The following is a 22,616-nucleotide window of genomic DNA, read 5'->3' as shown; positions in this document are numbered from 1 at the left end:
CAGCAATATGACCTTGTTACTGGTCTTCATTTGGAGATTATGGTTTAAGATGTGTATGAGTGCCAAGTTGACAAGGGATGGACATGTGATGGTTATATTTAATGTGTTGACTGGACTAGGGAATGCCCCGTCCCATTCTGTTTATCTATGAGGGTGTTTCTGGAAGAGATTAGCATTTGAATTAGTAGACTGAGCAAGGAAGATTGTAATATCAGTGCTTCCAGTTCTCAGCCTTCAAACTTGGACCAGGACTTACATCATTGCCCTCTGCAAGTCCAGGCCTTTAGCCTTGAACTGGAACCATACCAGCAGCTTTTATGAGCCTCCAGCTTGCAGATGGCAGATGACAGATGATGGGATTTGTCAGCTTCTATCATTTCATGAGCCAATTCCTCATAAAAATTAAATGAATAAATAAAACTGATTCGATTTTTCTGGAGAACCCTAACTTAAGCTGTTTTGTTATTTATGTTCTTTTGTATCTCCTGAATTCTCTTTCATCTGGTGTCATTTCTTCTTTTTAATTGGATCTTTGTCTTTCACGTTGCATTAGTTTTTCAGATCTCTTGGTGATGCTTGGTTGACAGTGTCAAGGACTAAGGTAGAGGAAAGCTATATGGAACTGGGTTCTTGTAAGAAGTGTATTAACCCTAGGCTTTACTCCAGGATGATTGAGTAGGAAGCTAATTAGTATGCTGAGGAGTTCCCTAGTGGCCAGAATGTAGCATTCTTTTCTCTGAAATCATTTCTTTAAAGAAGACCCTCTGGCTCCTTGCCTGTGGAAGTGATGCATACTTACCAAGCTTTTTTCCTGCTGCCATAAGGATGTTAACACTTCTATACACAGACATCTTTCTTTTTAAATCCACCCTGCCTCTCACTGCAGACCTGTGCTATTCCTGGATTTCTTCATCCAGAGCCCCTTCAGTTTTCCTTCTTGGCTGTATCCTCCAGGTTCTTTTTTTTTTTTCTCCAACACTGATGCAATTATTGAGCAGAGGCGATTACCCTATGTTCTCACCTATGTCCATGTATAACCATTGTAAGATGGTTTGCCAGCATCATCAATAAGACTGGTATTAGGGCTAAGACATATGACAAGATTTTTTTTTTCTTCTCTTTGCCACCGCCCTTCTCCCTCTCCCCACAGCTTTTCTAGGGATCAAACCCAAGGCTTTGCTCATGTGTTCTGAGCTATTTATACCCTTGACCCATGACATATTTTCTTTTAAGGCTGGATTCTGATTCCCAGTTCTAGGCTGATCAACTTAATCTGAAAAGAATTTGCAACATGTAAATGTTTTAGGATTAGAGCTGTTGTATACACAGTTAAATTAAAAATAGTTCTACCATCAGTTTATTTCAAGAGTCTTCTAAGAATGTTGAAGGTTATTTTGTTCCAAGACCATGATTATCTTAGTTTAAAAGCGTCTTTCGAAGCCACTGCTCTCTTCACAGCAGAACTCTGGCACTGAATTCAGTGGTCTAGGATTCAGTGAAATGGTGGCCAATTTCTGGTCCCAACCTGGAATTTAAAACAAATTAATGATTTATTATAAGACCAATCCTTAATTTTAACACACTGTTCTTTTCGCAATTGTGCATAGTAACAAAATAATTTATGGCATGTAAGGCAAAGGGCCATATTTAAATTACAGAAAAAGGGACTTAGTTAGCCAAAGATTATTTCTTTGGTTCAGTCTCCAGTTAAGCCTACTATTGAATTATACCAAAATGTAAATAGAATGAATAATTCAAATAAATTTGCATTTTAACAGCCTAATTCTAGTCCCTCACACCTTTTAGTACTATATTATCAGTGAACCATTTTTGTATCAAACTGCTGCTATTAGCATAATGCTAAATTCTTTATACCTATATCTCAATTCTAGTAGGCAGATACTATTTTTATCCTTTTTGCAGGTGGGAAAATTGAGGGTCAGAGAACCTAGTGGTCACACAGCTACTAAAAACATTTCATTTAGTTTGGAAGAATGATTTCCTTGAATTATTTGGTACCAGGGTGAGTAATATGGGGGCAACGTTCTTCTGAGGGGTACCTCATCCTCCCAGGCTGTAAGTTCTCTGAGACGAGCCTGCTTTTCATCCTCCACTATGACCTGCACATAGTGCTTAGTAAGTGTTTCCTAAATAAATGATGTGTGCTGAGAAAGAATTTTAATGGAGGAAGATTTTTTAAAGTGATAAACATGACATATCATGGTCTATATTTAATCTGTTCTTAAACAATTTCCAAATTAGAAACCTCAGGGAACTGAACATGAAATGCAAATCATTGCTAACCCAGACATAAATTCAGCCCCAAAAAATCTAATCATAGGGCTAGGGGTGTAACACAATGGTGGAGCATTTGTCTAGCATGTGCAAGACCTGGGTTCAATCTCCATGACTACAAAAATAAATAAATATAAAAGAAATCTAATCACAAAGACTGGCCTAATGGTAAAGCTCAACAACCCTAGGCTTGGATAAGCAATTTAATCTTGCTTTCTCTTAGTCTGTGAAAAGCCCTTCCCCAAAGACTCCTGCAGCAGTCTGTGTCTTGTTCTGTGGTAGTGGGTATAGTCTGGGCATCTAGATATTTTGATATAGCCAAGTTTCAGAACCTTCAACCAAACCACAGCAATTGGCTCTCCATAACCAATCTTGAGCCCACTCTGATCCCTACGCTTCCTCTCCTTTTCTTCTTTGTGGTTAGGGTAATCTTTTCAAAAGGAAAATTTAATCATTCTCCATTCTTCTTAAAACTTTTCAACAGTTTCCCATTCTCAGACTAGAGGCCCAAAACCTGAATATGGCCAGGAAAGTCTTTCTTATTCTGCAGGGGATTGAACCTAAGGCCTTGTATGTGCTAAGCACACGCTTATCACTGAGCTATGCCCCCAGGCCTCTGTATTTTTTTTTAGTTCTTCAAGCTTGTCACGCTCCATCCACCACAGGGCCTTTGCACAAACTACTCTGTGTGAATGTGTTACCCTTCTTGCCTAGTTAACTTTTAGCTTATCCTTCAGCTCAGATCATTTCGTCAGGGAAACCTTCTCCAGTCTACTATATGCTCGTATAACATCATATAAACTGATTCACAGCATTTATGGAGGGTGGATCTTATGGCTACTTCCAGGCTAATTCTATTGAATCGCCCTGAGTGTAGAAAACTTGTGTCTATTTTCACCTCACACCTTAGTGTGAAAACCTATCACACTAACTGACTCTCAAATTATTTACCGAATGAATAAAAATGTGCCCAACATCAAATCTGTCACCTGATATCACCTCCACATATCTCTTAGAGTCCATTTATACCTTCTCATCTCTGCTGGTGTGAGCCATCATCATATCTGTCTAAACCACTAAGTAACTCAGTGGTCTGTATACCCTCCCTCTTGTCTCTCTCTAGTGTCTTAACCGCAGCCAGGGTGATCTTTCCAAAACAGAGGGGGTGAGGGAAGAATGTGTGCCTAGCACAGGCAAGGCTTCATCCCCAGGATCACTGCACTCCCTGGGCCAAATCTAAAAAATATGTCACTCTTCAAAATCCTTTGATGACTTTCCATTGCTCTTGAAATAAAATTCATTCACATTATTCTAACACCTAACTCACTACCCACCAAATTACAGTGGTCTTTCTGTTCCACTAATATGCAAGACTTTTCCAGCTTTCAGAATTTTGCTTTTACTGCTCTCTTTGCCTGAAATATTCTTTATATGACTCATCCTTATTTTTCAGGACTCAGCTAAAATTATGTCGCATTTTCCCTGACAGCTCTATTTAAAGAAACTTTCTTTAACTGTGCTCATCATTCTGCTAATTTCCCTTATAGCTCTACCAAAATCTCTAACTTTAAAAAGTGTATTTGGCTATGTTCTGTATCCATGAGAATGTCAGCTCTTTGGAAGCAGGTGTCCTGTCTGTTGTGGTCACTGTATCCCCAGGACAGCACAGTGTTCATAGTGGGTGCACAATAGTCATGCTGTGTTGCCAGTTTCTGAGGATGTCTGTGCCTCCCCCTACCCTGCCTTAGCGGTGGATGTGTGTGACTAAGGATAAATCAGAAGTGACAGTGTATGACTTTTAAGCCTAGGTCATAAAAGTCATTACATTTTTCCACCTCAGTCTTGAATCACTCATGCTAAGGGAAGCTAACCACCATGCAGAGGCCCACGTGGAGAAGCACTGAGGCCTCCAGCCAACAGCCAGCTTGACAATGCTATGACTGAACCACCTTGGAGGTGGATCCTCCAGCCATCAATCCTTCACCCAAGACTGCAGCTTCACTGACATCTCAAGAGAGAGCCTCAACTGCCATTGCCCACCTGAGCACTTCCGGAATTCCCAACCCATGGAAACCCATGAGACATTAAAAAAAAAAAAAAAAAAAAAATCATCATTCATGTTTTAAGCCACCAAGTTTTGGAATGATCATCAGCAATAGACAACTAACATACATTCAATCAATGATCCCATGAACAGACGAGTAAGTATTTCAATATAAATGACTCTGGAGTAGGTCACTAAGTAGGGGGTATCCAAAACTGTTCCTCATCTGACATTGCCTAGCTTGTACTTACTAGCACCATACTTTCAATGGTCTGCAGACCCCAACTTGATCATATCTGTCTAAAACCACTATTTCTATCAGAAGTACCAACAATCTTGCAGAAACAAGAGACTGTGGGGTCATCTTCAGTTCCTCTCTTGCACATTCTCTATGGGCACCATCTTTCCTCACTTCAAATGCTCTGCCATATGAATCTCCACTCCATTTCCACCCAAACCTTCCCAGTTCAGTTTAAGAGCACTGTCTTTGGAGTGTGACATATGTGGGTTTGACCTGGACTGACAACGGTTATTTGCTTTAGTATGTTGTTAAAGTCTCTTAAGACTCAGTTTCCTCTTCTGCTAAAATGAACCTAATACTTCTACTTCATGAGGATGCTTAGAACTAATGTTGATGAGCATGTACACACATGCAAGAGTGTCACTTAACACAGTTCCGGGTGCATGAGATATTTTAAATCCTAGCAAATATCTTAAAGGTAGACTTTGAGTCCCCATTTTACAGAGGAGCAATAAGATTCAGAGAAGTTGAGTATCTGGCCTAACACCACACAGCTAGAATGTGCCAGGCTTGTGGCACTACGATGCCTGAATCCTGTCCCCCACTTCAGACCATCCCACCCTGCACCGCTGCAACAGCTTCTTGGTTGCTCTTCTTGCAGCCCCTGCCTTCTCCACTCTGTCCTGAGCAGAGCAGATGGATTAATATCCTCTAAAACTAACTGGACTGACTATGGTACTACATTGGGCCTGATTGTCCAAATTTGATTTTTCCCTAGGCTTCCAGGGAAAAGGCTTCTCCCTTGCCCTAGTTAGTCCAACATCCTTCCCCAATCTTCACAAACCTCACCGCAGCATCCACTGTCCCTGGTGGCCCATCCCACCTGACCCATCACAGCCCAACTCCGGCCCCGTTCATGCGTGCTGTGTTCCTGGCTCAAATAGGCTGCAATGAGGTTCCAGTGACCTCATCTTTCAAATCCTGCTCCTTCGCTTGGTATTCAGTCATTCTCTAAAAGGTTGAGGTCATCTTCTCTATTGGACCGTAAGCTCCCTGTGGCTGAGATCATCATCTGGACTTTCTATGTACCTAGACGGTGGTAAATATTTAATTGCTCTGCTGAACATTCATTTGGTTTTGTAGATTTGGGGAGAATTAGAAACTGTCCTCTGAAATAAGCAAGGGAGAACACCTTTTGCTTCTAGCTAATGAGGTTTCCTCCTAGCAGAGGAATTGGAACGAGGGTCCAGTTTCCTCTTGCTTTGGAAGCCTGCCTGGAGTCCCTGAGCCAACAGAGGTTTTGCACTCACGATCTTGAGGGGACACACTGCTCCGCCAGTTCTGCAAGGCAGGAGTCCTGCTGACACATCCTGACAAGCTCTCCTCCCAGCCCCTCCTCACCTCCCAGGCTTCACACTCTCTTCAGCCCTAAGCTATGCCCCTAGCTATGCCCCTAGCTCCCCACTTTCCTTTACCACAACCTCCCCAAGGGGGCTCTGGCACCCCACCCCAACCACTCTGCACTCCCTTCCCGCACCACCTCCCCGCACCACCTCCTCTAAATGACCTTCATCTCAGCCCCCATCTTCCTCCTCAGCCTCTCACCTCCCTCCCTTCTCAGACTTCAACCTTCTCTGGCTTCCAGAGCCCAGCTTTGCCCTGCTTGAAACCTCTTGCCAATCTCCAGCCCTACCCAGTTTCATCTACTGCCACCCTGTCTCTGGCTCAGTTCTCCTGGTTCCCACTCCTCCTGATGCTACTGTTGGCTGTTCCCTGGGGACCTGGGGCCTAGTTCAGGACATAGCTCTGGCCCTGCTCTGGCATTCCAGCTTATTCCAGCTCTTCTCTCTGCGGAGGAGTAAAGGAAGGCTAAATCCTTTTTCACTCCCACCATTTCTCATCAATTAGTTTTCTTTCTGATTCACTTTAAGGAAAATTGTTAAATCGTTATTATTGCAGGTGACCCTAGCTGTGACAGAGGCAGTAGGGCTTCAGAGTTGGTGACATTTGGGAGTAGCATGCTCTGGGTCTGAATTCTGCTGCTCCTACCACCTGGCTATGTGGTTTGGGGCTAGTTAATGAGTGATCCCTGCAACTTTCTCTACTTTAAAATCGGGACAATAACACCTCAGAGAGCTTGCCGTAGGACTAAATATGTCCTTGTCACCGTGTAGGAGCCCCCAAAATGTTGGGGTTTGCTTATTTACAAAGTCTTCCAATTAGGTCATTCATTCAACAAGCAAAACCCCAAGGCGCTAATGACCACAGGAACATAAGTAATTTTGAAGCTGGCATCATTGTAACTCCCAGGTCACCTCTGTCCCCCCCTCAGTACACACACAGCTGCTGCAACACAGAGAAATATAGTGGAGTTTGGAATTTTTGAACCATGTCTCCAAATGTGTCAAGTAATCGTCAGAACATCATTTAAAATAAAGAAAAAGAAGTTCCCTCAACAGTGCGTTTAGGCACACTCACAATTTTGTGGTGTGAAAGGGACTCAATGCTCAGACAGGAGCCTGCTTCAGAAGGACACTTGTAGATTTTCATCCCTGAAGTTTCAAATGCAGGGAGCCAGGAAAGGAGGAAGGGAGGAACCCTCGGCACCCCTCTGACTTCTTTTTGCACCCAGACCCACACATATTCCTTCCCTCAGCGGGGTCCTTAAACATGCTCCCTGAGACAGCAAGCCCAGGGAGTGTGCTGATCTGTGGCCCTGTCAAGGTTAAACTTAGAGGTCAAGACCACTTGACCTGACTCACCACTTTGGTAAAATGGCAGAGAATAGTGTCTTTGGTAAGTGGTTTCTTCATACCAGGAGTCCACAGGCTTCGAATGTCTTAGATAGCAACTAGATCGAATGAGCGTTTGTTGGTCTAATTGAGGCTGATACGGAGTTTTTCTCGGGGGTGGAATTGCCAAGTCTATGAGTGGTCTAAATGCAAAGAGAAATAGCTCGTTGAGTACCTACTGGAAGAAAAGAGGTCCATTTTCTCATCAGCCACAGCCCATTCCCCAGAAGTGGTGCTGGGCTTCGCAAAGTTGCAACAGGTAACAGGGATTTCAGTTTCCCTTTAGCTTCCCTCCTCCTCCTCCCGAATGGTAGGTCACAGAAGGCAGCCCTCGCTACCTCCACTGACTCCGCCCACCCACAGCTGCGCCCGTGCTCCACATTTCCCCTGGGCCTTTGCCCATTGAAATTTTTCTATGCATGTTTGGGTCCTTCAAGAAACCAGTGCATTCTTTTAACTGGACCAGCACTGTGGCGCATCTTGGTCTTTAATAGGTCTAAAGTCAATTACAACCCTCTTATACTTCTATTCAAATACTCTCCAAATATAAAAGTAAATAAGAATCAAAGTGTAATGGCAAAATAATTCCTTGTATCCTGGTGGGAATCTTCACTACCAGTATTGCTTGTTTGAGATATGAAAGTATACACTCATGTACAACTTTGGTGATATATATTAAGACCTTGAAAATAGACCTATATTTTGTCTCAACAATTCTAACAATTAGGAATATTAACACTTAGTTCTCAGAATGTTTCCAAAGTGTTTTTATGATAATAAAAGAGTGAGGACATCTTTAGGTGAAAAACGAAATTAGGGAATTAGCTGAGGGGAGATAGAGGTGCCAATTACCCTGATCTGACCATTACATATTGTAGACATGTATTGAAATATCACACTGTATCCATAAACATGTACAATTACTGTCAATTACAAATGAGAATATATTTTAAAAAAGAAAAATAGGGGATTAGTTAGCCAGTAATATAAACATATCTAGAAATGCCACGCAACCATTAAAACTAATGGGATAGAATTATATTTTTGAGGCGGAAAAAGTCCACAACATATTATTAAATTTAAACAAAGGTTTTGATTGGATTATACATTTTAAATGGATGAGTTGTATGGCATATGAATTACTTCAAAAAAGCTTTTATCAAAAAAAAAAAAAAAGATTCCACAATACTATCCCCACCCCCATCTCTTCCTATTTTGGTGTGAATCTACATGATTAGCTCTGGATGATAACGTTATGGGTAATTTTCCATTTTTTTAATATCAATGTCTTCTGTCTCCTCCTCCTCCTTTTTCTTCCTCCTCCTCCTCCTCCTCCTCCTCCTCCTCCTCCTCCTCTTCTTCTTCTTCTTCTTCTTCGTTTTTTTTTTAGTATTGGGGATTGAACCCAGATGTGCTTTATCACTGAGCTACATTGCCAGTCTGTTTTATTTTTTATTTTGAGACAGGATCTTGCTAAATTGCTGAGGTTGTTCTTGAACTTGGAATGCTCCTGCCTCAGCCTCCTGAGACACTGAGATTATAGGTGTGCAGCACACAGCCAGCTTACTATCAGTATCTTCTAAATATTCTGTTTAATATGTTTTGTTTTGTGGTTCTAGGGATTGAACCCTGGAGGCTCACTCATGCTAGACAAATGCTCCACCACTGAAGTACATGCATAGCCCTTCTCAGCCTCCTAAGTAACTGAAATTATAGATGTGCATCATCACTGTGCTAGGTGTGTGTGTGTGTGTGTAATATAATAGTATATATTTACATATGCTGTAAAATAAGTGAGGTGAGCTGCTATAGATGTAAAAGTATTAAATGTTGACTGTTATTTAGGAACATCTAAATCCAATCAAGGTTGACTAGGATAGTATTACATGATATATCATTTACTGTGACCACATCATACAAAGAGGTGACTAGAACTTCTCACTAATAATAATGTTGGGGTTTAGGGGTGTAGCTCAGTGATAGAGCACTTGCCTAGTGTGTGAGAGGCCCTGGGTTCCATCCTCAGCATAAAACCAAAAAATTCATAATCTTTTCCTGATTGTGTAAAAACTTGATTGCCTTGTGGAAATGGAATGACTCTGCCTGAAGTTTAGAAAAAGCAAGAATAAGAATCTCACCAGGCTATGGGAGATGTGTTTTGTGGGTGAGAGCGCTCTGTTGTGGATGGGCCTGGAGAAGCATCAGAACACCCACCCACCTCTGCTTGTTCTTATTTCATGCTCAATAGATATTTGGCCTTGTAATGTGGGTGCCTTAAGTGGTGGATGGTGGTACTCCTTTTCCTATGGAATGTGTCTCCCGCTGTCCCTGCTGTCAATCAGAATATTAGCTGTCTGGTGAACGTATCAGTTTCCTGTGAGTTTGGGTTCTGTGTGACCATCACTGTCAGTCTGGTCACTTCTGTGCCACTGGGGGTTCTGATCCTGGTGAACACCCCTATGTCTACTCCTGCTGGACTGCCAGCTTGCCTCCACCTTCACCTGGAGTGTTTCTCAAGACTAGAACATTCTGCTTTTTCAAATAACAGAAAAGCACCCTTATGAAGACAAGACTTTCACTTGAAGGGTTGTAATCTAAAACACCACGTTGGTGGAGGAAGATATCTGGGGAAGGTAAGCATTAGATGTCTATCAAGTGATACCGCAATTGCAATAACTAAATTTAGATAGTTGCTTCAGGTGGCACCGTTGGAAATCACACAAAGAAGCACAGCACGGCTCCTGTGCATAGAAGGACCTGCAAATTTGTGACACTAGAATGGAATCTTTCTAGTTTCTATTCTATTTTTAGGATTTTTTTTCACCTTGGAACAAAATTGGACATGAATAATAAAGTTCTTGCCTTAAAAATCCCCCTCCTCCCCTCACCCCTTCCAATATGAACCCAAGACTGAGCCTAAGAACCACAGTATTTCCTGTCTTGGTAGCATTTTGTTTAGATTTTTACTTTTTATTCTTATTCTTCACTAGGCACTTAATAAACTTACAGGTTGACATTTGCATTTTAATGCTAAACTTTGGCAGGCACAAGTCTTGAAAGAGCCAAGTAGAGTCAGGTTCCTTTAATAAAGTCGTCCTCTGGTAGGACTGATATTTGGGTGTAAGTCAGATGGAGTATGGTGATGGTGGTCAGCAGAGTAGGGTCACTGTCAGAGTGCACGGAGAACAAAGAGATGCCCCTGGGCCTTGCACAACTCTGGCAGTGGATCCTATTGCCCTTCTTATCAGTCCCCTAGTAATGAGAATACTAAGCTAGGCAGGGTGGTGTGTGCCTGTTGCCCCAGCTACTGGGGAAGCAAAGGCAGGAGGATCCCTTGAGCCCAAGAATTCAAGGTCATCCTGGGCAACATAATGAGTCCCTGTCTCAAAACAAAAAACAAGAACAAACAAACAATAACAGAAAACAAAAGTACAGTTGATTATAATTATTTGAGTTAAAACTAAGAGCCTTGAATTGGGAATATTTACGTTGTATGACCTCAGTCAAAACATCACTTCTCTTGCTACTTTTCATTCATCTGATTGGACCAGGATGACCTCAAAGCTACTTCCAGTCTGGTCATGTAAGTATAGACTATATGCTGCTCCAAAGTCTGGGTGCCATAGCTCCTTTCTGTCCACATGGAGAATCATTGGGATTTGACTATACCAAAGTCAACTGGGAGAGGAGAAATTGGTAACATATACTAGATGATGAACTTGGGGTAATAGTAACCATATGTTGAATGCTTAATGTGTTATGGAATCTTATATCATTTATTTTATTTAGCAGATTAAGGCAGTTGATACTCAGAAGGAATGAAAATTGCCTAAGATCAAACATTTCATAAATTACTCAAATTCCTGCTTCCCTAAACTTAAAAAAAATGAGATCAAAGTACCTCTGGTTTTTATTTTTCTTTTTATGAAAACCAGACCTAGAAAGGCAGAAACCATTTAGGCCAAATTTGTAACTTCCCTGAGAAAGAAACTGAATCCTAGTAAATTTAAGTTATTGGGCCAACTTGAAATTCTAAAGGCATGGTATTTTAAAAATTCCTTTGATGATTTAATAAGATTCTTTGTTTGCTGTTGATTGTAAAAACAACATATGTTCATTAGAAAAAAAACGTTAAAAGCTGGATGTGGTAACACACTCCTGTAATTCCAGTGACTCAGAAGGCTGAGGCAGGAGGACCATGAGTTCAAAGCCAGCCTTAGCAACTTAGTGAGGCCCTAAGCAATTTAGTGAAACCCTGTATCAAAGTAAAAAATCAAAAGACTGGGGGTGTAGAGCAGTGTTAAAATGCCACAATGTGATTCCTGACCATACACACACACACACACACACACACACACACACACACACACTAAAAGAAAGAAAGAAAAATTTGGAAAATAGAAAAGGATTAAAATATAAAATACAAAATACTATTAATCTTATAACTCATTTAAAAAAAACATTGTTGGGACTAGAGGGTATAGCTCAGTGGTAGAGCTCATATTTAGCATGAGTGAGGCCTTGGGTTTGATCTCCAGCCTAAAAAGAAAAAAAGGAATAAAAGAAAAGAACTCCCCTCCCCCCCCAATAATAGCAACAAAACCCAACTTTTTTGATAGTTGGTGTCTTTCCTTCTAAATCTTTTTTGTCCACTAAGTAATACTTGTTATTGTTACCATTATTATCATTAAGATTGTGTCACCCATAAATATCATTCTAGCTTTGGTGATATTCTTGGAAATTAATACTTATGTGTCTCACCTGGGTGTTTTCTTCACACTATAATCATAATGAATTCTTGCCAGTTGCCCAGGGTAATAGCCTTGGAGATCCTTTCCTCTGTGAACAATGAATTGACTATGGAGAAGGAAAAGAGTTGATTTTTAAAAAGCAATTATTACAATTAGCTCTTTAAAGAAGAACATGGGCAGTTAGATGATAGAAATACATTTGGACTTTGTCCCCTGTTCCTGGCAACTGAAACCTGCAAAATTTCCTGATAGTGTCTGACATCATGAACTCCTTCCATACTTGAGTTGATGACACCTGCAGGCCTCCCGTCCCCTCTCCACAACCTCCAGTATCAGTAAAAAAAAAGAAAGAAAAAGTGCACTGCTTTTTCAGGATTCATAAGGAAATACTTCAGATATCAGGTATTAGGTTCAAAATATTAGGAAAAAAGAAAGGATATATAAACTATGTGTGACAAATGTTGATAATTATAGAATAAGAAAATGAGTAAGTGGGGACTTATTTTTTCTACACTTGACATGTATGTATAATTTCTAAGTTAAAAAAAAAAAACTATGGTAAGTATAAAGGAGCTATAGATAAAGCAGCACTGTGACGTCAAAGCATGATGTGCTTATAAGCCTGGACGAGGGCCTCTACCCCAGCTGGGAGTGCTGGGGTGTGAGGAAGTTTTGAAGCATAAACATGAACCAGTTGGGTGAGAATTAGGAGGGAATGCTTCCAGGGTATGAATGTGAGATGATTTTGCACAACCGGAACATAGTGATGCTGCAGTTTGGATATTAAATGTTCCCCAAAGGTTCATGGGTTAAAGGCTTGGTGTCCAGCCCCTGGTGCTATTAGGAGGTGGGGGAACCTTCAGGATGTGGGGCCTACGTTGTGGAAAGTGTGACCTCAAAAGGAATCATGAAACCCCACCCCTTTCCTTTCTCCTCTCCTTTGCTTCCCAGCCATGAGGTGAACAGTTTGCTCTACCACACACTCCTTTGCCATTACCATCAGGTAGGCCTCCCAGAGGCTCAAAGCAGCAGGACTGCCAGATATTAGACTGGAAGCTCCAAAACTATGAGCCAAAATAAAATTTCTCTTCATAAGTTATTTATCTTAATTGTTTTATTATAGTAACAGAAAGTTGACTAACTTCAGTGATATCAGGGAAGACCAGGCTAGAGGGTCAGGGTACTCAGATTTAAATTCTGAAATACATCTTATTTTCTAACAAATTACTTTTCCTTTTATTTTATAGTTACAACACCATATAGATATTTTAAAATTATGTGTGGGTGCATTATATGATTAATGAATTTTATTTCAAAAGTATAGCATAGACACTGTGAAATATTTGTTATAAAAAGACAGTGGCATTCCAATTGTTTTTCCAATTGGAATTTCTTCACCCAGTGTAAGGTTGACATTATTATGGAGAGTTGAGTTATAGAAGCAACTTTTAGCAACAGCATTTTCAATACTGAATAAGCTTGTTTTAAAAGAAAAAAAAGTGTTGTGTCTGAAAGTTTTGGAATCGGTAATGTAGAGAGTCTTTGTAACATTTTGAAGAAGATTAATGACATGATGCAGAAATATTTTCTCTGTTGGGAATGTGGCTAACAAATCGAGAATGCTTGGATATGAGGGCAATCTGGCTGTGACCCCTGTCACCCTATTGACTGCCAGAGCTGATTCCACTGATCTGGCTGACTAAGTGGGTATCCCCTTCTTCCCTCACCATTCCATGCATGTCCCTCCTGAAGCAGTGTACTCAAAGGGAAGGACCTTCCCGGAGAAAGGACCGTTCTGTCAAAGTCATGTGAGCAGTTGCACTCCCCTGCTAGGACCACCAAACAAGCTCCCAAATTTGAGGAAACTCTAACTAGACATAGAAGGACTATTAGGATATGATGAAATTCTGAATAATGTGGTGGACATGTATATGGAGATGACTGACATGTTGATAAATGTAAAGAGAGTGATGTTATGTACTACCACACAAAAATGGTAACTATTCCACCAATGTATGTATACTTCACAACATATGTGGTACAAGATAAAAACGTACAGTGTTCTGTCAATTTAAAAAAAAAAAAAGAAATGTGGAAAGAGAGGAGAGAACTGGTTGGGGATATTTTAGGAGGTGGGATTAAGGATAAAAGAGAGAGAAGTGTCTGAGACAAGGCATGGCGAAGAACACTGCCATTCCCTTGGAGGAGGAATGTAGGAAGGTGACCATCACTGGGAAAATGTCATTATAGAGTTTGTACATTATAGAGTACGTGCGGTCTTTCTGAATTTTCCACAACTTCTGAGCACTCCATAGAATTCACAGAGAGAATTCATAGAAAAGGAGAGTGAGTTAAAGTAGCACATGGTTTGCATAAAGTAAGCTCACTAAATATATTGGATGATGGATGCAAACAATGCCTTGGGTTCAATCAACTTTTACTGAATACAGATAAAGTCTGCAAATGCAAAGCTAGGAAGCAATCCTGGATCTCAAAAATCTTCTTTACGTGCTGAAATAGTGACCCAAATGAAGGACCAATGGGGCATCAAGGAGGAAGGGGTGTTTAGGGTTTGGGCAGGTAAAAAGGATTGAGAAGATACTTCAGGTAAGGGGAATTATAGAAACCAAGAGTCAGACAGAGTTGGGCATACAGTAGAGTGTGCAGGGGTGTGTGTCAGTCAGCTTTTTAATACTGTAACAAATACCTGAGATAACTTAAAAAGAAGAAAGGTTTACTTTGGCTCATAGTTTTGGAGGTCTCAGTCCCTAGGTGGTTTCTTTGCTTTTGGGTCTGAGGCAATACAGCACATCATGATGGCAGCATGGAGTAGAGCAAATCTGCTCACTTCATAGTGGCTGGGAAGGGAAGGGAAGAAAGGAGGGACCAGGGTCCAAATATCCCCTTCAAGGACATTCTTTCAGTGGTATAACCTCCTCCCACTAGATCCCACCTCCTAAAGGTTCCAACACCTCCAAGTAGTGCCACCGACTAAGGAACAAGTCATTATCTCTTGGACCTTTGGGGTACATTCAAGATCTAAACTATAACAGGGGCCAGAGTGGGCCTGACTCTCAAGTTTGAAGGGCAAGTGCTGAGCAGGGCAGCTGTGTCTGTGTCTCTGCACAAACAGGACCTCAGGGAGTTCTGATTCTCAGAAAAACCACAGGCTGTCTGGGCTTGCCCAGCGGGTTGGATAATATGATTGAGCCCTGAATAGTAAATAATGGCAAGGGATTAAGTCATAAGAGGAAAGAGAAGCTGGCATACAAATAGGGAACAAATGACATTTCTGAATGCATGGGCGTCAGAGACGAAGCTTCCCGAGGTACTCTTCAGAATTCTGAGACAACACCTTGGAAGGATTTCCTCCAGCCATATTAGAGTTCGTGAAGAATCTGCTGGGGTTTCAAAAGGACACCGGGATCTCACACCATCACTTTTGCAGTAGGCCGTGTTTTGACTGGGGGTTCTATGCCCGCATGCAGCAACAAATGCTGCTGAATCAGGGAGTGAACTAAGCGCTCTCCCTGGGAGAGGTGTGTAAAGCTGTTGTGAGAACTGAGAAGCCCTCCCCCAGCACCAAGCGACACTCCTGTGGTCCTGTGAGGGTGTCTCTTGGCAGATTTCCACCGGAGTGGAGAGAGTGGGAAAGTGGCTGTTCTGAGGTGGCTGTGGGAGGGAGGGCACGCTGGGTGGAGAGGTCCACCTCTTTGGGTAAGTTTTCCAAGCTGCTTCATGTGACTTGCACCTCAAACATCTTACCAATTCAGAAATTAAAATACCAGTATTTTGGAGGGAAATTTTTACCTCCTAAGTGGCTACACAGTACCCAGCCACTCCTCTAGAGATTCCGTCTGAGGCAAAAACCAACGGATGTCAGTGAGTACATGAACCGACTTTTCAGACTTGGCTCTGGAGCCTTGCCCAGGGATCTGTCCAGACCAAGTCTATGGACTTGGCTTTCAGGATTTTTGAATTAGCTGTAGAAAGCACTTTCCTTCTCCTGGGGTGGGAGTGGGCAGTCCAGCCAGGTCCAATCCCATCATGCATTATTTACAAGTCCCCGACAGCTTGGCTTTTTGAGATGACGTGTTCAATCCACAGAAGAGCAAACCTGTCCCCTGGGAGGGTGAGTGTAACTGGAGCAGGATCTGGGCTGTCTCAGACAAAGTTCAATATGCACAGGCGAGGGCAGAGGTGCTGGACCACAGGCCTGAGGCAGCCTGAGTCACTGTGACTCTGCTCTTCTCCTTACACCTGGGCTGTGCCTCCTGCTTTATAAATCACTTTTACAGAGATGATCTCCTGTAATTCTCACAGTCACCTTGCAAGGTAAATATTATTAACTCTCTGTTTTAGAAGAGTGAAAAGAGGCTCAGGGAGGTTAAGTGAATTTTCTAAATATCGCCATAGTAAATGCCAAAACCATGAATCAAAGTTAGTTCCCTAAACCCCACGTCACACCCAGAGAGTCATTATGTGTGTGTGTGATGATTTTTTTTTTTTTCCAAAAGAGTTCAGCACTATTTCTGTATGAACTTGGTGATTCTCCTACTTATGAACAGACAGCAAGTAGACATGATGTAGCAAAAGGAAAAGAAAGCCAACTAAGACATGTCAGGTGGACTGTTATTCTAATTCAATAAAAAGTACTTATACAAGCTCTGATATGTCTCCACTGTTCTGGGTGCTAGGGACGCGGTAATGGTAGACATGGTCTTTTTACCCAAAGTTCCTCCTCTAATAACAAAAACGATATTCAGACAACTAATTAATCATAGACAATGTGGTGAGTACCATAAAAAGTTGGAAAAGTAAGATTCAGAAGGCTAAGGATGAGCTAATACAGAAAACTGGATTAAAAGCAGGGATGGGAGACAAGTAGTCGATCCTGTGGTCTCCCAGACTCTACTGGCTCCACACTATCTCTTCAAGGAATGGAAGAGCCTTGGTTTTCTCTTCAATAAAACAGGCACAATAATTATCATTTCCATTAATGGTTACATGAGAGTAAATGAGATATTTGTACTTGGTGAATAAAATATTCTATGTTAGGTGTGGCTATCTTCCTAGGGAAGATGAGCTGACCAACCCCACAGCTGCCTCTGGATCTTTCAGAGACTGCTCCCAATTGAAAAAATGTTTTTGTGTGTGCTGGGGATTGAGTCCAGGGCCTCAAAACATGCTTTATCACTGAGCTATCCCCATAACCCAATAAATATTTTTAAAATCCATATAAATATAACACAAATTCAGTATCTTTTTATCTTCATCACACTAAATTGAATGCATTTGAAATGATCTTTTCAGGAACATCCCGAATTCCACAATGCCACAACAGCCCTGCCCCTGAGTGACAGCTCTCCAGGCTGTGGCTTGGATTTGGTCCCAGTTAACAGTTGCATCTAATAGTATTCTTTTAATGAGAATCAAATGTGGTCTCTATTACTTGCAAGTCACTTAATATTTCTTTTTATTAGGTGCCTCTACTGGTTTGCAATTCAGTTTTCCCTGGTACGGCCCTCAGGGTTAGGCAATGAAAGATGAGTTGGATGAACGCTATGCGAAACACCAGAAGGGCAAGTCCAGGTTCTGTCAGTCACCAGGAGGCCAAACCACAAATAAAGAACAGAATAGTTGTGCTCATTCTTTTTTTTTTTAGTTTATTCAACGACTGTACATAGAGAGCCTACCACGTGTGGTTATCTGCTAGGCAGAGGTTATGATAGTGAATTTCAGAAAAAGGCAAGTAAGCCCCACATCAGGGGTACTAACCTGGAGACGTAGCATATTGCAGTAATGACAAGAACTAGTGGTGGAGCCAAACCAGAGGGTATAAGTCCCATCTGCCAAGTACTAGCTGCAGGACCTTGGGACAATCACTTACTCATGTGGTGCTTTGATTTCCTCATCTGGAATCCACAGTTGTTGTAAAAGTTAAATGAGATAATGTGCGCTCAGAATAACGTTTGGCACACAATTAAAGCTATATAAGTATTATCATTCCAGTGATGAGAAAGACAGGAAATAAAGTAATCAGAAGTTGGCAATAAAGAAAAAGGGCGTGAGGTTGGGAGTGACAGAAATGGAGAGGTAGGCAGAGGATGAAGACCTCCTCTAGCCAGAGTGGCCAAGAAATGGCTGACTGACCTGTTGGCAACACCACTGAGACATACTGGGTGAAAGGGAGGGGGAAGGGGGCAGTCTGGGCAGAAGGAAGATCCTGTCCAAAAGCCCTAAGGTATGAGAGAAACATGCCTCCTGAAGGAACTGAAGGAAAAAGGACTTGAGCTAGAAGAAGGTTGGAGAGACGGGGAGGGGTATTTCCTGTAGGGCCTTGCAGGCAGTGAATTTAAATTTTATGATAAATCAATGGGTTGAACCATTTTATTCAAGGTAGGGCTGTGATCAATTAACATTTTATGAAGCTCATTCTGGAGGACAGATTGCTGGAGGAAAAGAGTGGGAGTTGTTATAGATAAGCCGAGAGGCAGTGGTGTTCTGGCCCATGTCATGGCACTGAGCTGGAGGCAAGTCGCTGAAATTTGAATCTGGAGTGCCTCCCAAAGGCCCATGTGTTAGAAGTTTGGTATCTAGCTGTGTTTGTCAGCTTTTCATTGCTGTGAAAAATACCTGAAGGAAAAAAAAAAAAACTTAGAGGAGAAAGATTTATTTTGGCTCATTGTTTTGGAGTTTCGGTTCATGGTCAGCTGGCTCCAAGGCAGAAACATCATAATGGAAGGGCATGACAGAGAAAAGCTTCTCACCTCATGGCAGCCATGAAGCAGACAGATGGGTCGGGGAGAAGCCAGGGAAGAGAAATATCCTTCCAGGGCATGTCCCAGTGACCTACCTTCTCTAATTAGTCTTCACCTTCTAAAGTTTCCACCATCTCCCACTATCAGTGAATTATGAATCATCAATGGGTTAATTCACTGATGAGGTCAAAGTCTTATAATTCATCATTTCCTCAAATTTCCATTTCTGAGTATTGCTATCTTCAACACAGAAGTCTTTAGGAGACACTTTATATCCAAACCATAATACCAGCTCATAATGCTATTCAAAGACAGTAGAAATTTTAGGAGGTGGGCTCTTGTTGGAAGAAGTTAGTTCATTGGGATTGTGCCTTTGAAGAGCACTCTGTCTTCTTCCTGGCCACCATGAGGTGAGCAGCTTTCTCTGCCACATGCTTCAGCCACAGGCCCAAAGCACAGGGTCAACCACCTATGGATTGAAACCACTGAGACTGTGAGCCAAAATAAACCTTTCCTCCCTATTAGTTGTATCTCAGGTATTTTGTCACAGTGATACAAAGCATTCTGGTGAGAGATCTATGTACCATGCTGAGGGATTGGACCTATTCTTTTTGACAAGGCATAAGGTAGACAGAGAACTGTCCCCAGTAAGCCCTGCAGGGGGAAGGTGAGCACCAGGTGCAGTGCAGGTGCAAGAAGAGGTGGGGCTATTGCATCAGGCCTCCCCTCTTGTGACTCTGATGATAAGCACAAGTGAGCAGATCACAGTCCAGGGGGCCCCAGGACTTGGTGCACTCTGTTGCACCCAAACCCTCAGACTCCCCAGGGGTCTGGCTCAGGCCAGACCCAGTGACTGATTTGGCTCCAAGAAGACCAGACAGCAGAAGCCAACAAAGATTTGTTTCCATTTTCTCCAGGAGACAAGACCACACAGTTAAATGGGCCCCACAGTAGACAAAACAATCTCACACACTCACAGAAAGATCAAGGACTTGTGGGGGAGGGAGGAATCAGGAAATACTAGAACCAATTCCTGTTCCTCTCTACCCTGTTTCCTCCTCAGGTAAATTTCAGGAACCTGTGCTTTTTCTGAAAAGAGAATTTTTAAGAGGATTCTACTCCTTTGGTAATTTATGAGTCCAGAGGACTTCTCTGTTGACCAAACATTGTTAAAATAATTAAACACTAAAGTAAACATAAAGCTTGCTCAAATCCAAGAAGCCAATGGGGCTGCAAAAGGCTGACCTGAAAGTCGCATTATGTTGCTGCCCCAGCTTCCTGAATTATAAATCTCTGTAGCAGGTGAATGATAGTGGGGTTAGGATTTACAGATTGTTATCCAATACCTCTCAGCAAGATGAATTCAGCACAATAAAGCATGTATAGGACTTTTTATTCCTGTGCTATAGATGATCTTGGAGAATGAGTGAAATTCCTCCTTTGTTTCCATCTGTCCATATTGTAGAAGTGCGGGGGTGGTTTGATTTACCCCAAGCAGAGTAAAAGGTCGATCCAAGATTTGGGCTTGGATCCCTCATACCGCTCATTAAAGGACCTTCCTAAGAGAAAACCAATATCCTCCTGATCTCTTGGGAATTTGGAGCTACCTAGTTGCTTAGATTCTGTAGTATGTATGTGATTCCCTTTTAGGGATTTCTACAACTTTCCCTGAATCCAAAGACACTTCACTAGACCCCTCTGGCAGCAGTTGTTTCTCAATTAGGGAGCAGGACGACAGATTCTAATAGATTTTTATTTGTTGTCATACTGGGGATTGAACCCAGGGCCTCACACATGTTAGGCAAAGGCACTACCAACTGAGTTATACCCCCAGTCCCTCAGGGTGGCAAATCCTAATTTGTTCCTGCCTGCTTTGCCTCAGCCCTGGAAGGCTCTGCATCTGTAATATCATTACCTGGGTGGAATCCCTGGGCGACGGTCAACAAATTCACGTAGTCGTATGGCAGTCATGATGAATGGGAATCTGAAAAAAAATTATAGAGTGAAATTTAATATTCCAGGTATAAGCTATTGCTACTGTTTGGATCTGGAGTGTTCTCCAAAGACCAATGTGTTGAAGGCTTGCCAGCCTTTGGTACTATTGGGAGGTAGTAGAACATATAGGAGGTGGGTCTTAATGGAACGAAATTAGGTCATTTGGTGTATGCCCTTGTAGGTGTTATTGGAAATCTGGCCCCTTCCTCCTTCTCTCTTTGCTTTCTGGTTGCCATGAGGTGAACAGGCCTTCACTATGCACTCCTGCCATGATGAACTATGCCACTACAGGCCCAAAGCAATAGGGCCCAGTGGTCATGGATTGAAGCCTCTGAAACTGTGAGCAGAAATAAACCTTATCCCTTACTATTTGGTTATCTCAGGTCCTCTGTCATAGTGATAGAAAGCTGACTAACACACCTATCTAGTAGCACAAAGTCCATCTTGAAAGAAAAACTGTAAGAAAATTGGCATAGTAGAAGGATTATTCATGTCCTGTTCTAGAAAAGAAAACAAAAGAAGCAAAAAGAAGTAGAAAGTATAAGTGAATAAATACAGATATGCTTTTCTTTAAAAACAAAACAAAAAAACTGTTCTAGAATGTGAGTTGGGCACAGTCTCCTTTCTCACTTCTTAGTGGGCCTTCTTGCTGCACAAGCTTACAAGATAAACATTCATTTCCCAGAGCCTCTACAACTAAATTTCTGGATGTGAATTCTTATCCTTCAGTCAGATGTGTTTGCATGGACTTGGAAGAAGAGAAGAAAACAAGGCAGAGACAATATCCTGCTGCTTTGACCTACTGTCAAGAAAGGCAATAGGGACTGGGGTTGTAGCTCAGTGGTAGAACGCTTTCCTAGCACATGTGAAGCATTGGGTTCCATCCTCAGTACCACATAAAAGTAAAATAAAATGAAGGTATTTTGTCCATCTGCCACTAAAAAATAAATACAGGCTATAAAGATATTGTGGTTTCCTGCAGCAGAAATTCAGTGTCTAATATCTAGCTTTAGGGATGTCAAGATATAATTGCTACAAAGGCAGTGGCTGAAATGTATCCCACTGTTCAAACATCAGCTTCAGGAGTATGCAGAGGGAGCTGTAGAAGTAGTGTTAAGTGGCATTGGGAACAGATTCTTGAACTTGATTGTTCTGTAAGCAGCTTCCTGATTTTTGTGGAATTGTTCTAGAAGCTTCTTGGAGGCCATGTCCAATGATTTTGTAAGCTCTTCATTCTTTGTATTAAGCCTCATTTTATTTCCCATAATGATCTAAGACTTAAACAAATATGGTTTCTTGTCTAAAATTTCATATTACATCTGATTATTTACAAGAGAATATAGTTTACCATGAGCAAACAACTGTAATTAAATAGTCACACAGCAAAGTACATAATAGGGAGGGAAACTGAGTGACTGGGGAGGAGAGCAAAGGTATGAGAAAGCCATACTCTTTATAGAGTAATTTCTGTGCCTTGTTTTGTACTATATGTATGTGTTACATATATAAATGAAGACAGCTGGGCCTCTGAGTTACACAAACATGGCTACCACAGAAGAACATTGGACTGAGACCCTTGCGGCAAGTCATTTCCTGGCTGTGCATATTGATTACAATACCTCTCTGGAGGATTAAATGAGGCAATAATGTGTGTGAGAGTGTTCTGCAATCTTAAAAGCACCTTTAAGGAAGGAGAACTATGAGTTTCTATTTAGAGTGTGTGGTTGTGTTGAATAG

At 41.7% G+C, this 22,616-nt stretch overlaps 1 protein-coding gene across 1 annotated transcript; it reads right to left on the bottom strand.

The window, feature by feature from the left end:
• Positions 1 to 1,421: 1,421 nt before the first annotated feature.
• On the bottom strand, positions 1,422 to 20,855 carry C12H1orf100 (chromosome 12 C1orf100 homolog). Its single transcript, XM_047519945.1, has 4 exons — positions 20,800 to 20,855; positions 12,134 to 12,229; positions 7,343 to 7,515; positions 1,422 to 1,525 (listed from the first exon to the last, which is right to left on the bottom strand). Exons 1-4 carry the CDS (start codon positions 20,853 to 20,855, stop codon positions 1,422 to 1,424), a joined length of 429 nt encoding a protein of 142 aa, XP_047375901.1.
• Positions 20,856 to 22,616: the final 1,761 nt, after the last annotated feature.

The sequence above is a fragment of the Sciurus carolinensis genome, chromosome 12 (genome assembly GCF_902686445.1).
Source record: "Sciurus carolinensis chromosome 12, mSciCar1.2, whole genome shotgun sequence".
Classification (NCBI taxonomy): Eukaryota; Metazoa; Chordata; class Mammalia; order Rodentia; family Sciuridae; genus Sciurus; species Sciurus carolinensis.
The sequence above is the reverse complement of the archived record's forward strand: the minus strand, read 5'-3'. Positions and strand labels throughout refer to the sequence as shown.